The sequence below is a fragment of the Hyperolius riggenbachi genome, chromosome 10 (genome assembly GCF_040937935.1).
Source record: "Hyperolius riggenbachi isolate aHypRig1 chromosome 10, aHypRig1.pri, whole genome shotgun sequence".
NCBI lineage: Eukaryota > Metazoa > Chordata > Amphibia > Anura > Hyperoliidae > Hyperolius > Hyperolius riggenbachi.
The window spans coordinates 254,665,866-254,682,002 of NC_090655.1; the positions used below are offsets into that span (position 1 = coordinate 254,665,866).

The 16,137-nt window shown below is 45.2% G+C and overlaps 1 protein-coding gene across 1 annotated transcript in view; it reads left to right on the top strand.

Annotated features, from left to right (window-relative positions):
- The window catches only part of LOC137535299 (zinc finger protein 572-like), a 55,728-nt gene extending 47,436 nt beyond the window's left edge, over positions 1-8,292 (top strand). The window contains exon 8 of the mRNA XM_068257129.1: positions 915-8,292. Coding sequence (XP_068113230.1) covers positions 915-2,125 — 1,211 coding nt within the window. The 3' untranslated portion in view covers positions 2,126-8,292. The remainder of the gene's footprint in view (positions 1-914) is intronic.
- Positions 8,293-16,137: the final 7,845 nt, after the last annotated feature.

A 16,137-nucleotide genomic window follows, 5' to 3' on the forward strand; every position in this document is an offset into this window, starting at 1 on the left:
TGTTATAAAGGTGGAGGGGGTTTCCCAAGTTTTGCAGGAGGTCCAGTGATTTCTAGCCACACCCTTTCCCCGCCCCCACTGATCTTCTGTCCAATAGGAGCTGCAGTGTGCAGCAGTTTGGTTCCTTATTAGACAGACGGATGGGAGGAGAGATATGGCTATACTGGATATCAAGGAGTATATATGGATGTATTTATGCAGCTACAGAAGTATTAGTGGTTTGGGGTTTCCATGAAGTAAATTGATAATTCCTCTACCTCGCAGCGCCTATAATTTATGTTGTGTAATGTCACAAAATGGGAACAAAAATTTGCACTATGGTAATAAGAATGTGTAAGTGACACCACATTGCTCTACAAACATAACACAGATTTCTTGCTATAAGTACATATAGGTCTGTTGTCACAAGAGTAACACATTGCTTCCATTGTCTCATCAATCTGTACAATCTACTGCTTGTCAATGTGAGGCCAATGCTTTATATGTAGGGAGGTCAATGAGATGCAAGAAACTCTGTACTTGTATGCAAATGTCATGCAATTTGTATGCATTTAATCACATTTCCCGGGTAATTCATTTCATTGTCCAGATTCCAAGATACAGAAATTTTGCATGCAAAGCAAAGTTATTGTCATGTGATTGGCCGCCTGTAATGAGCACAACCTTCTGCAGTTCTCTGTCAGGCTGATAACTAGTGATGGTCAGTGACATGCCAATAACTCCGAGATGGTAAAAATTATATGCTAATGCAAATTATATACAAGTTACACAGATGCTGCACCTGGCCCATTTCTAATCTGCATCATCTTTGCATCATTTTGGAATTATCAGCAGCTCACTGACCATCCCTAATGATAATTGTTCCTCCCCTCAGAATTCTCTAACAGGAAGTGATGATGTTTCTCTATTTGCAGCACAGAGTCCCGGCATCAGGAACCTCTCAGAGACTCGTCTCTCTATATCCACAGACTGTACAACGGATGATGATGTCACTGGACAAGAGTTTCCTGCAGATATTCTGGTTACCCCAAATATTCCCCCAGACTCCCCTCACCTGTCTAACCCCGAGGGGCCTCATACCCAGCACATCTCTTCCCCTGCTGGAGGGTCTTATTCTTGTTCCACATATGGGAAAGGTTTTGTAAAGAAATCAAATCTTGACAGTCTTGAGAGATCTCACACTGGTGAGGAGCCCTATTCATGTGCTGAGTGTGGGAAATGGTTTGGGAGGAAAGGACATCTTGTCATACATGAGAGAACTCACACTGGTGTGAAGCCCTATTCATGTGCTGAGTGTGGGAAATGTTTTGGGAGGAAAGGACATCTTGTCATACATGAGAGAACTCACACTGGTGAGAAGCCCTATTCATGTGCTGAGTGTGGGAAATGTTTTGGAGAGAAAGGAAGCCTTGTCAAACATGAGAGATCTCACACTGGTGAGAAGCCCTATTCATGTGCTGAGTGTAGGAAATGTTTTGGAAATAAAGGAAACCTTGTCAAACATGAGAGATCTCACACTGGTGAGAAACCCTATTCATGTGCCGAGTGTGGGAAATGTTTTGGCGAGAAAAGAAGCCTTGTCAAGCATGAGAGATGTCACACTGGTGAGAAGCCCTATTCATGTGCCGAGTGTGGGAAATGTTTTGGAGAGAAAAGAAACCTTGTCAAGCATGAGAGATGTCACACTGGTGAGAAGCCCTATTCATGTGCTGAGTGTGGGAAATGTTTTGGGCGGAAAGGACACCTTGTCATACATGAGAGATCTCACACTGGTGAGAAGCCCTATTCATGTGCTGAGTGTGGGAAATGTTTTGGGCAGAAAGCAAACCTTGTCACACATGAGAGAACTCACACTGGTGAGAAGCCCTATTCATGTGCTGAGTGTGGGAAATGTTTTGGAGAGAAAGGAAGCCTTGTCATACATGAGAGATCTCACACTGGTGAGAAGCCCTATTCATGTGCAGAGTGTGGGAAATGTTTTGGGCAGAAAGGACACCTTGTCATACATGAGAGAACTCACACTGGTGAGAAGCCCTATTCATGTGCTGAGTGTCGGAAATGTTTTGGGCAGAAAGGAAGCCTTGACAAACATGAGAGATCTCACACTGGGGAGAAACCCTATTAACCCCCTTGGCGTTATGATTCTTTACAGATTTTAGGGTCTAAAATTGGCGCACATTTTTTGCACCCTTTCAGATCGTAAAACCTGGAAAAAATCATGCCGCAAGCGAGATCTGCAGCAGTTACAGTAATCGCTAACCTCCCTGGCGCTGCAGTTAGGCCTCCATCCTCCGGGTGGCGCTGCAACTCTAAAGTGAAATTGACGGCTGTCGTCATGACGACAGCCGTCGATCTCACCAGCAGGAAGCAGAGCCCCGGAGGAGAGGAAGAAGAATGCCGGCCGACGTGGGGATCCCCGGGAGGTATGTAGAAACGCTCCCGCTGCACGCATTGCTCTGCATTCAGCCTCCGGCGGGTACCCCGAGCAGAGGTCGGGATTCCCGCTCTTAGCTGCGGTTTTCCACCCCGACCCTAGCTCGGGATTACCGCTAAGGAGGTTAATGTGCTCAGTGTGGGAAATGTCTTGAGTGTAAATCACTGCTTGTCAGACATTTGTGTTGTGTGTAGAAAGTGATTTGGCCATTAGTGTTCTTTTCCAGTGTTTCTTTTACTTCTTGCAAAGCGCACATGGCAGCATTCTTACACTGAATCCTGAGGACTCTTTCATGCTGCTCAGTGCATTGGATTGTTGCTGCTCTTTGACTGTCTGTATCAGACTCCTTCATCTCCTCCAGCAGTTGCATGCATTTGCAGGCGTTTGCAGGCGTTGGTCCTTAGTGTACGTCAGGCATCTTACAGGTTGTGGCATTGGCTGGCTGACGGCTCTGCTACCATATATTGTGCGTTTGTGGCAATTTTTTTCAATCTAGGTGTTTATTTTATCAAATGTCAAACATCCTGCACAGTGTTGGGCTGCAAGCACAACCCCCACCTGTGGACGTTGGACCCCCATACCACCCTCATGGAGTCTGTCTCTGACCGTTTTAGCAGACACATGCATATTTGTGGCCCGCTGGAGGTCATTTTGCAGGGCTCTGGCAGTGCTCCTCCTGTTCCTCCTTGCACAAAGGTGGAGGTAGTGGTCCTGCTGCTGGGTTGTTGCCCTCCTACAGCCTCCTCCACGTCTCCTGATGTACTGGCCTGTCTCCTGGTAGCACCTCCATGCTCTGGACACAATGCTGACAGACACAGCAAACCCTCTTGCCACAGCTCACATTGATGTGTCATCCTGGATGAGCTGCACTACCTGAGCCACTTGTGTGGGCTGTAGACTCCGTCTCATGCTACCACTAGAGTGAAAACATCACCAGCATTCTAAAGTGACCAAAACATCAGCCAGAAAGCATAGGAACTGAGAATTGGTGTGTGGTCACCACCTGCAGAACCACTCCTTTATTGGGGATGTCTGGCTAATTGCCTATAATTTCCACTTGTTGACTATTCTATTTGCACAAAGTCATGTGAAATTGATTGTCCATCAGTGTTGCTGCCTAAGTGGACAGAATGATTTCACAGAAGTGTGATTGGCTTGGAGTTACGTTGTGTTCAGTGTTCCCTTTATTTATTTTGAGCAGTGTACCTCATCTTCCCGTACTGAACAATTACATTCTCAGCTACCCATCCTCTTTATCAGAGCTGTGTTTGTTGTCTGATCCTCTCCAGCTTGGTCCTGCTGTCAGTTTTGGTTGCTTTACAAGCTTAATATTTCTAATGACTCCATTTACAACACAGGAAATTTGCACAATGTTTGATCCCATCACATTCCCTTTGCTTTGTGTTCCCATCACTGGAGGGCAGTGACCGGGTGTGCAAGAGGAGTGAATGGGAGGGTGATAGGAGAGAACATTGTTGTCTGACATGAGTGTAATTATTCATAGTATCATTTATAAAGGAGTGATGATGGAGAATAGGGGGATTCAAGGATCAGCTGCTGAGATAAGTGGCTGCATGTTTAACATGTTACACAAGCTCAGCTGCTGCCAGTCCTGATAATCTCTCTGGCTGCAGGACTGTCTGCCGGTCATTGTCACGCAGGGTGAGCTGAATGACAGCTGACCCTGCTGCACAAATGTGGGGGTGTTATATACTATTCCCCCTCCAAGTCGCAGCAACTCGCAGGGAGATGTAATTCGGGTTCCGGCAGTTGTCCGCAGGGGACTATAGCATTACTGCTGCAGCTACACCAAGCTGTGGCCTGTGCCGATAATCCCTGCCTCGTCAATCACAGACCTAAACCAATCATGCAAGGAATTTCCTTGTAGTTTCAAAAGCTAAAAATATTCTGGTCTGCGGCAAAAACTGTTAGCAGTAGAGGATAAGCAGGACAGCCAGGCAACTGGCATTGATAAAAAGGAAATATTAGGGGGTGGAGCTAAGATGGTGACAGAGTAGGTTGCACACAGCAGGAGCTCCGGGCATACCACCACCAGCGTTACCCACCGTCTGCTGCAGAGTCACTCTCTGATACCCCAGAGGATACGCAGCACACCAGGGACAATGACCACCACCACCCGCTCTAATAAAAACAATCTCTCCAGCATGGCCTGTGGCTGCAGAGGGAAGAGAGCCCACCGTCTCCAGAGCAGACCCCCCCACAGAGGGGGACAGGATGGTTCCCAGCAGCCTGAGAGCCCTGTACACAGACACACAGGAGCTCAGTCTGGTAAGCAGCTACATGTGGCAGAGATCCACCATCTACCTAACCACACTGCAGCTGAGCTCTCTCCCCCTGGGCAATGCAAACAGCCAGAGTCTATCAGCCCCCCTGCACACAGTACTGATTGGGGAAGTGAGGGAGAAACAGAGACTGAAGTGACAATAAAAGATATGCATGCTCAGCTAATGTCTGCTATCACTGACACACACACACACACACAGCAATCACAGCTATAATCGAAGACATGAAGGTGGATGTGGGCTTCTCAGACAAGATATGCAATTACTGAGGGGGGTACATCTGAATTGGAAGTGCGGGGATCAGAGCTTGAGGACACGCCCCCCTCTAGCCAGAGACCTGCAATCTGTTATACAGCAGTCAGTGGCTAATCACAAGTCTGATGATATAGAGAACTGACTCAGGCATAACAACTTGTGATTCATTAGGTTACCGGAGGGCACTGAGGCTACTAAACCTGAAGATTTTATTGACCTGGATAATACAACAGTTTGGGACTGATCAGTTGTACAAAACCTTTCCAGATGAAGGAGAACATAGGGTGCCGGCCAGACGCCCACAGCCTGGTGCTCCACCTCCTGCATTTCCAGTGCAGATTGTAAACAGTAGAGATGGAGATGCTATACTGCGCATGGTGCGCATCAAAGGTGGTCTAATGGTGGAGAATACCAGAGGGATGATCTCTCCTGATTGACTTGCAGAGGAAACGGGCCTCTTTCACTGAAATTAAGCAGCGCTTGAAGGGAGGGAATATTCCCCATTCCATGCAGTTCCTGGCTAAGCTATGTATTGTAGGAGGTGACCAAACTCTATTTTTTCAAGACCCCAAGGAAGTGGTGCACTGGTTAGATAGTAGATCCCCCGTAGCTGAATATTACTTCTATACTCACCTTTGTGATGTCACTGTGTTTGATTTTGCTATGTGTAATCCTTATCTATATCACTTGTAAGTTTACTTTACAGATACCTATGCAATTGTTATACTTCTGATAGGGTAGAAAGTGATATACTGGCTAGGCAGCAGGCCTCACCATCACTGAATTTTACCCCTACATTCATCTTTATAATTAACATTAATTACATAATAATATATAATTAACATCTTTACATTAATCAACTCATTTGTGTTTCAATACCACCTATATGCAGATGATACACATCTGTACCTCTCGCTCTCGGCTCCAGACCTTAACTCCCTCCTCACACGTCTTCCTGACTGCTTGTCTGCTATATCCTCCTTCATGTCCTCTTGCTTCATAAGACTTAATATGAGTAAAACAGAACTAATCATTTTTCCATCGTCTCTGTCACCACTCTGCCTGAAATAACAATAAATGTGTGAGAAAACGCGGAAAAGCCGCCGCGTGTGCTGGCAGTAAGGCGGCTGACTCCGCGTCCAGCGCAGCGGTTTGTCCGCAGCAGCATGCGTCTGGTGTGGCTGGGCCTATTAGGTTGCATGGCATGGAGGAACACGGAGGAGCCGTTGCGTGTACTGACGGCGGGGCAGCTGACTCCGCATCCAGTGCGGCGGTTTGTCCGCGGCTGCGTGCGTCTGGTGTGGCTGGGCCTGCTAGTTCACACAGATTTAGGCTTACGCGCGCGCGCTGAGAGGCAGAACCTTTATGACAAGTGAGGAGGGATCAGCTGACCAGGTTGGTCAGCTGACCTCGGGACCAGTGGCTATTGGTTGATCTTGGATGGGTGGCGCTGATGAGCGCTACGCTATATATAGTCACCGCTGGTCACTTTCAGGTTGTCTGCCGTTGCGAACACTTACGTGGAAGCACTCAGACCATAGTCAGATCATTCAGTGTGTTGGAACCCAGTGTCTTGGAAATCCACACTGAACCAGATTATCATTCTGTTGTACTTCAGACTAGTTCCGGGGTGTTGATGGCCACGGACCTCACACCCAAGACTAGGGAATTGTGTTATCATTCTGTTATACTCCAGACTAGTTCCAGGGTGTTGATGACCACGGACCTCACACCCAAGACTAGGGAATTGTGTTATCATTCTGTTATACTCCAGACTAGTTCCAGGGTGTTGATGACCACGGACCTCACACCCAAGACTAGGGAATTGTGTTATCATTCTGTTATACTTCAGACTAGTTCCAGGGTGTTGATGACCACGGACATCACACCCAAGACTAGGGAATTGTGCTATCATTCTGTTATACTTCAGACTAGTTCCAGGGTGTTGATGACCACGGACCTCACACCCAAGACTAGGGAATTGTGCTATCATTCTGTTATACTTCAGACTAGTTCCAGGGTGTTGTGACCACGGACCTCACACCCAGACTAGGCATCGTTTAGATATCTGTTATGACCTATTGCATTCCTGACCATTCCTCTGCTCTCTGATTCGGTACCTACGCCTATCTGCTCTCCTGTTGCCGATCCTGCCTGTCTCTGGTTACCGAATCAGTCTCCTGTCTATGTACTTTATCTGCTCGTGTGTTGCCGACCCGGCCTGTCCGACCTTTCTGTTATCAGCCTGCAGGAGTCTCTCGCCCTCAGGGAGCCTTCCGGCCATCTAGCCGGGGACTCGCCCCTCGGGAGTCCTTGGCTGCAGTAGGGTCAGACTCTACTTATAGGACCACCTGCTACCCCGGTGGTCCTATTCCTACTGTTACACCAAACACTCTCATACATAGGTGTCCAGAGGTTAGCAATATATCTGCATTCTTGGTGATTCTGCAGCTCACCAATGATCAGATTCTCTCTGCGTGCCGACACCGATCGTTACAAAATGTTAATAACACTCCCATAACTTTAATTCCCAAAGCACTCTGCTTAGAGGTAATATTATTCTCCTCTATCTATTTTATTCCTCGCAGTCACTCCCTAACCAGCTCCTGTCATCTCCAACTTACAAATACATCACACATCCGACCTTCTCTCACTCAGGACACAACTAAAATGTTAATACACGCTCTTATAATATCTCATCTGGACTATTGTAACGTACTACTTTGTGGACCACCAACTAACAGGCTGGCACCACTCCAATCTGTACATGACCTGCTGTTGTCCTCCTCTAGAATTACCTCCTTACATTCACATATACAAGATTTTGCATGTGCTTCACCCCTCCTCTGGAAAGTCCTCCCACAACACATCCATCATTCTCCAACCCTTGTTACCTTTTAACACTCTCTAAAAACTCACTAGTTCTGACAAGCATACGCTCTACCTTAGGCCACGTCCCATTTGTCCTAAAGCCAATTTGCACTCCTACTAGATATCCTAAAACACACTGCCTCTAGGTATGTTTATTCTATACTACCCCACCTCTTGTTTCTCCCCCTTCCTTTACATTGTAAGCTCACAAGGGCAGGGCTCTCTCACCCTTTCTTGTCTTGGAATTAATTATATATTTTATTTGTTGTTACTTTTGTCACTGTGATTACCAATTCTGTATTTTGTCACCAAGTATGTATTTTGTATATTTGTGTATTCCATTTGTCTGTATTATTATTATGTACCCCGTGTTTGTTTCTTACTTTGTACAGCGCCATGGAATATGTTGGCACTTTATAAACCAATAAATAATGCTACTACATTTGATTCAGATATGCATCATTTCTGTTTGTACTGCTTGTAAGTTCAGTATCTAGATACCTATGCAGCTGTTATATCTATGACGTTTTCTAGAGCAATGTTTATATGAGAGACTATGATCATTTCTTAACAGTTAGGCTCTGCGGCACACACACCCTGCAATGTGCTGAACCCGGATCTACTTGTCTGCTTGTTCTCCATAACAGTAATCGGCTAATGCTGATCTCTTCTCATATTATTAATATTTGGGATATATGCCTCAATGCTTTATTTAAAGGTTCTTGTTTAGCATTGTGGGTTGGGGTTAAAGGTTTGTTAAAGTGGGATAAAACTCTGACATAACATTCAAATGTGTTTTGTTACTTTTTATTACCTATACAGTTAACACATTTGATTTTGTGCATAATTATCAACAAGGTCCCAAAGTACAGTTTATCTGCTCTGAAAGCTGCCATTGCATTTTATTGCATAGTGTTTTTTTATTATATATTAAAATCTTCTAGTGATCATTTCTCAACAGTTTGCATGATAGAAGCATACAGAGCTCGTTTTCAGCACAGCTAGGAATGTAGCAACAGAGGAATGTATGTAAAAGATAATGTTATCACCTCTTTGGATGTGAATCACAAGCAGAAGGAACTTTCTTTTTTTTTGATTGACCAAAAGGTTTATTGTGTGTAAATGGATCATTACAGAGTATACAAGTACATGTGAGAACAGAGTTCTTAAATACTTTACAAAACTTGTACATAGGAAGTATAAGCATAGTCTGTATAATACAATTAACCTGGAAGTAACAATAAAGAGAAGTTACCCATAGAAAGCGGACATGACAATATAGGCATATGGGAAGAAAAAGAAAAAAAGTGCAACCGATGTGGCGGGTCTATGACTGCACAAGAGCTAAAACGCCAAGTGGTTAGGGAAGAGAAAGCCAGAGTTCAAGGGTTTTAATAAATGGACATTTGAGTAGGGTAATGGGTGCTAATGAGCATATATCAGTTAGCAACCTTAGTTACTCGTACAATACATCAGTGGACCTTGTCCAGCCATTTGTCCCAGATTTTATTAAATTTAGATGGGCATCCCCTATGCTGATATACCATTTTCTTGAGAGGAAGAGAGTTCCTTACTTTAGTTTTCCAGTCAAGGAATGTAGGGCATGAAGGGGACAGCCATCTAAATGCTATACATAATTTGAGCATGAACATTGTTTCTATAAGAAAATACTTGTCGAATTTATTTACATCTTCGTTATATATATTCAGAATACAGCATTTGACATCCAGTGTAGCAGGTGACCCCATGGTATCATGTAGAAAATTGACTACTTGTCTCCATAGATCAGTGATTGGAGGGCAAGACCATAAAAGGTGTAAAAATGAGGGGTTGCCAAGTGCACATTTCGGACAGATATTGGCTATATGTGAGGAGTATTTAGAGATTTGCTTGGGGATAAGATAACTTTGGTGAATTATGTATAGTTGGGTTAAGCGATCCCTGATACAGGGAGATACTAGACGGGTAGCGAGCAGACAGTCCTCCCACTCCTCTTCGTCTATTTGGAAGTTTAATTGCAGCCATTTGTCTTTGGATTTTTCCACAATTGGGCCGGCTATATGCTCATTTAGTATGTTATATAGAGTGCCTATATGGTGTGGCTGTGGGCCGTCTTTAAGGAATTCCATAAGAGTTGAAGTTTCAATGGAAGGGAGGCCATTAGGAAATTGGTATCGCAGAGCATGTTGAAGTTGAAGGTACATAAATTGAAATTGTGGGGATAATGAATATTGGTTCTGAAGATCTATATATGGGCGCAAAGATGACTTTATGATGATTTGGCCCAAGTAGTGGATTCCAGAGTCAGCCCAACGGGAAGTGTTGCAGAGTTTAAGTAATTCTGGTAATTTAGGATTCTGCCATAAGGGTGTAAAATGTTCCCATGTGGAATGGGACATAAGTCTGCTCGCCGTCCGCCAAACCCTGGAAGCTTGCGTTAGGATGGTATTGGGGTAGGTTTGGAGGGTGAGAGTACCTTTTAGTAGTGCAAACGGGAGATTGTTTGCAGGTTCGGTAGAGGAGAATCCCAGCAGGTCTGGGGATTGTAGAGACTCAGTTACAAACCAGTGAGCTATCTGTTCCAGTTGGGAAGCTATATAGTACAGGAAGGGGGATGGCAGCGATACTCCTCCTAACGAGGTGGGACATTGTAGTATGACATGTTTAAGTTTAGCGCGTGATTTGTTCCATATAATGGATAGTATCAGGGATCTAAGTTTGTTGAAAAATCTCATGGGGATATGTACTGGTGAGTTGTGTAGGATATAGAGAATTTTAGGCATTAGGACCATTTTGACCAAGTTTACTCGGCCCATAACTGAGAGTGGTAATTTTGTCCAAGCAGATAATTTCTGCTGCGTAAGTGGGAGTAGTTGGGCTACATTATCTTCGTAATACTTAGAAACTGAAGTTTGAATCACTACACCTAAATACTTGAAGGATTTTACAACTTGAAGGGGACAGGGTAGCGAGGAGGCCGAGATCTCCGAACCGTCTAGAGACAGAATGGCTGATTTGCTCCAATTTATTGATAGGCCTGAGTATTCGCCCATTTCATTGATTAAGTCGAAAACGGCGTTAAGGGAAGCGTGGGGATCTGCCAGATAAAGGATAGTATCATCAGCGTATTGGGTGATTTTCTCTTCAATAGAGCCAATTTTAAGGCCAATAATCCGGGGGTCAGCTCTGATTTTACAGGCTAGGGGTTCAGCTGAGAGTGCATAAAGTAAAGGGGAAAGGGGACAGCCCTGTCTGGTACCTCTGCCTATTGGGAAAGGGTCAGAGATGTTAGAGTTAGTACAAATTTGGGCTCTGGGGTCTGTATAAAGAATTTGTACCCAGCGAATAAAGTTGTCTCCAAACCCAAACCTGGAAAGGGTGGCCAGGAGGAAAGGCCATTCAACAGCATCGAAAGCCTTGGCGGCGTCAAGTGATACCACCACTCTGCTACCACTGTTAGCATGATTAGCTTGTAGATTAGCAAATAATCGTCGTATATTAATTGAGGTTTTTTTCCCTGGCATAAAGCCCGTCTGGTCTCTGTGGATAAGAGACAAAATTACTTTATTTAACCTTGAGGCTAATATTTTGGCAAGAACCTTAACATCAGTTGGAAGCAGAGAGATTGGGCGGTATGAATCACAGAGTAGTGGATCCTTTCCAGGCTTGGGAATGAGCACTATAAGAGCTGTTCGCATGGATACAGGAAGGGAGCCCTGTTCAAATGCAAAATTAAATGTTTGGAGAAGGGGGGCAGCAATAATTTCAGAAAATCTTTTAAGAACTTCACCAGGAATACCATCTATCCCCGGTGCCTTCTTATTTGGGAGTGAGTGAATGGCAGACTCAAGTTCTTCTATAGTAATGGGGGCTTCAAGTAGCTCAACTTGATCGGGGGTTAATCGGGGTAAGGTTATCTCTGATAAGAAGATCTCGGCCTCCTCACGGGAGAAGAGGGACCTCGGGGTGTATAGGTCATGAAAATATGTGGCAAAGCATTTATTAATAGGGATTGGACCAGTGACTACAGAGGAGTTTGCGTCTTTAATACTACTAATGGATCCAGAGGAGGTTCTATTTTTGGCCATTCTAGCCAGAATGGTACCAGTCTTTTCACCCTGCTCATAAAATGTTTGTTTTTGGAAAAAGTTTTTAGCCTGGGCTTTTTCCTTCAGTACGAGGGTTAATTGGGTTTGAGCCTTTTTCCAGGCACCCTCATTCTCACCGGTGGGGTCCCCCACATATGTCTGCTCTAGGATAGGAATCTGCGACTGTAGATCCTGAATATATTTATTTGTTTCTCTTTTATGGTAGGAGACAGCACTGATGAGGATGCCCCTCAGGTATGACTTAAAGGCATTCCAGACAAGTGCCTTGTCCTCAACCTCGTTGTGTGTGTGGAAATAAGTTGTTAATTTATCTATTAACCAGTCCTCAGAAGTGAACAAGGAGAGCCAGAAGGGGTTGAACTTCCATATAATTTGTGTGGGAGTATTATCCCAAGATAGAGTCATGCTGATTGGGGAGTGATCAGAGACAATGCGAGGGAGGAATTCAGTGGCCAATATCACCGGGAGCAAATTGTTGAATACAAAAAAGTGATCCAGTCTGGAGAGGGTGTTATGGGAGGCGGAGAAGCATGAGTATTGTCGTAAAGTGGGGTGAAAATAACGCCAGGCGTCAACAAGGGACATCTCCTGCATTAAGTGAGCAAAGGGCGTTGCTTTATTGGCTGCGGCAGGAAATCTGTCCATAGCAGGGTTACAGACCATGTTAAAGTCTCCCATCCAGATATTGGGACATATAGGAAGTGTAGATATAAAATTTAAGCCTTCTTTTAACAATATTGAGGAGTAAGGAGGGGGAATATAAAAGGCAAGTAGTGATATAAGTTTATTATGAAGTAAGCCATGCAAAAAGACATATCTGCCGAATTGATCAATTTTAATAGAGTGTGATGTGAAGGGGACAGACTTCCTGACGAGAACAGAGACTCCTCTGGAGTATTGGGAGAATTCTGAATGATATGCTTTGCCCACCCAATGTCTCTCCATGGATTTGGATTTACTACCGGTGATATGTGTCTCGATCAGTACAAGTATATCTGGCTTTCTCTTGTTCACATAATTCAAAGCTGTGGAGCGTTTGATGGGGTCATTTAAGCCTCTAACGTTCCAGCATAGTATAGTTAGATTCTTAATATTCGCCGCCATCTAGTGGGTAAAGTGAGTAAGTGGTAACCATAGGAGAAAATTATAAGGGATGCATAATGTTGTATCCGTGGGTACATTATAGGTCAGTATTGTAATAAGTAAAAGACAATAAACCTGTGGGGTCAATAACTGGTATAAAGCACAACTTAACTGAAAATAAAACATTCCCAAATAAACACCCTGCTTCACTGTAACAGCTAAGTGAAGCTTAGACCCTAACATGTATCCGTGTAAGATCAAGAGGGCAGACTAGGGCTAAACTAAGCACATCCAATCTGCTCACGGATGAGAGCCGACACGAATAGTAAACACTACAAAATGTAGGCAAGTGAGGTGGGGTGGTGGTAGGACGGCGCAGAGCAAAGCCGTCCAGCAAAAGTAAAATGCAAATAACACATGAAGGCCCATCGACCTCCCAAATATCATAGGAGTGTATCCGGGTATACTGACACCCTGGAGCGAGCAGCGGACAATATCTAAGTTTAGAGTTAGAAATATTAGACACATTTGCTGGAAAATAACTTAGGCCAGAGGTGGTTGATTATGAACATAATAAACCGGGATGTGGGACATTGCAGGTGGCCACCTTAACTATATTCATGAAGTGATCAATACAGTAGCAGAGGCCCGGAGTCATAGATTTCGTAGACAGGTACTGCATGAGATACATGATCCAGGGCGACTCAGGGGAATAGTTAAGTCCCTAATGCAAAGGTAGAGTGGAAAGTTATCTTCCAGTTGGGTTGCAGAAGTGAAGCGGCAGTCCGTTAATATAATATAATGCAGGCCCAACGTATTCCAAGTGTAGAGGGGATGATTAAATTCAAAGGGCACAGTACCTTAACGTTGTGGCGAGGTGCGCCTGGAGCTCTTAGCGTAGTTGCCCAGCCAGGTGGCGACGTCTTCGGGGTCCGTGAAGAAGTGGGACTTGCCATCCGCCAGAATCCGCAAGCGGGCAGGGTATAGCATTGCGTAATTAAGCTGCTGGTCTCGTAGCTTGCGTTTAATGGCGGCAAATTTGGCTCTTTGTTTCTGCACGTCATTGGTGAAGTCAGGGTAGAACGAGATTGTAGTGTTCTCGTACGAGATGGCGCCCTTTTCCCGCGCGGCCCGTAGGACCGTATCTCGGTCCCGGTAGTTTAAAAGTTTAAAGATGAACGTGCGAGGGGGTAGTCCTGGTGCAGGGATGTTGGGGGATATTCGGTGGGCTCGTTCTACCACGAAGACATGCGAAAAAGTACCTTCACCAAAGAGGGATTTCAGCAGGGCCTCCGTGAACTGCTCCGGAGAGTTGCCTTCGGCCTTTTCAGGTAGGCCTACGATCCTAACATTGGAGCGCCTTTGACGATTTTCCTGGTCTTCCTGGCGATCCATGGTAGATTTGACGGTTTTTTGAACTTGGCCCATCTCTCTATTCAGCGGGCGTACCGAGTCCTCCAGGTCACTGATGCGTTTTTCGGAGTCCGTCACGCGGTCCTTCAGAGCGACCAAATCTTGCCGCAGGAACGTGACATCCGTTCGTACTGACCCCAGCGTGGCAGTGATGACCGCAAGGGAAGCCTGGCAGTCAGCGATGGCTGAAAGAACTTGTGCCAGGGTGGGAGTGGGTTGTTCCGAGTCCGGAGGATCAGAGCTCCCTGCCTCAGAGATCGGGGAGTGAGGCTCCTCGACGCCATCTTGGTTCCCTCGGCGGAACTTTTCTAGCTTAGCAGCAGCTGCTGATACCCGGGGAGTCGTCATCTTGATGCCAGCAGGTATGGGGAGAGGTCAATGACTCCAGGGACCAGTTAAGGGAGGTGGAAAGGCCTTCAGGATAATTGTAAAAGGTCAGCCAGACGGGAGCTCACTCGACACACGTCCTCACGCCATGAGCTTTCGGCCACGCCCCCAGAAGGAACTTTCTACTGCAGTACAAAGTGCTGAAACTGTTTGAATGCTGTTCTGCTACATTTTTTTTCCTCTTTGTGATAGTAGGTTTAAGGTTGTAAATAATCTTAGAGCAAAGAAGAAATTCTGAGTTTCAGACCACTTTAAAATTTGGAATGTTTGACTGCGCAGTTGAATATTGAATTTATGCTATTGCCAATTTACTGTCGCATGAACGAGAGTATTTTCAATACCGGTAACCACTGTAGGTACACTCATTTTGACAATTTATGTGTCACTAAACAAATTGAAATTCATGTCCTGGAATGTTAGAGGGACTGATGACAGTTTGAAATGGGCCTTACTATTTGTACAAGTTGACAAAACTCGCCCCAATGGGAATGTGTTGTGTTTGCAAGAAACGCACTTACTCCCAAATACAACAGCGAGATTGCGCAAAAGATGAGTATGATGGTCTGCACATAGCACATTCTCCTCATACTCCAGCGGGGTATCCAGCTCCTTCTACACAAGGAGGACCATCTCCTTCTACACAAACCACTGAGACACACTATACATAGGGTATCATTAGGTGACCGAGGGTGTTTGGTCTGCGTGGCACTACACACTGAGGATTCTCCTATGGTCATTATAGGGATATACAACACACCACCTGCTTCCCTAGATAGACTTAGATGGGCTGTGCTGTTGGACTTTCCGGGCTATCCTGTTGTCTGCATGGGAGATTTCATCATGGTTATGGACCCCCAGTGGGATAAATTCTCTGAGGGAGCCGCAGGCCACAGCGCCCACCACACTGACAGAGACTTTATGGGTAGATGCCTGGATGCATTTCCATCCCGACGAACGCCAATTTACCGGTCATACTTTACAATGACAGGCGCTGTCTGGAATAGACTCTGCCTTCACTAGCCCATTACTGATCCCCTCTATATGAGATGTCCGTCATCTCTCCTGATCTATATCTGATCATACCCCGGTACTATTACTGTGCTCCTTGTAAAATATACACCCTAATCCCATCTGGAGGTGACACCCCTTCTGGGTACCACAGACTGTATAACATGGTGATGGAAGAATTTTTTGCCACTAATGCAGATGAAACGAGTAAACATAATAGGTGGGATGCTTTTAAAGCAACAGGGATGCCCCCTTTCACCATATCTCTTCTCTA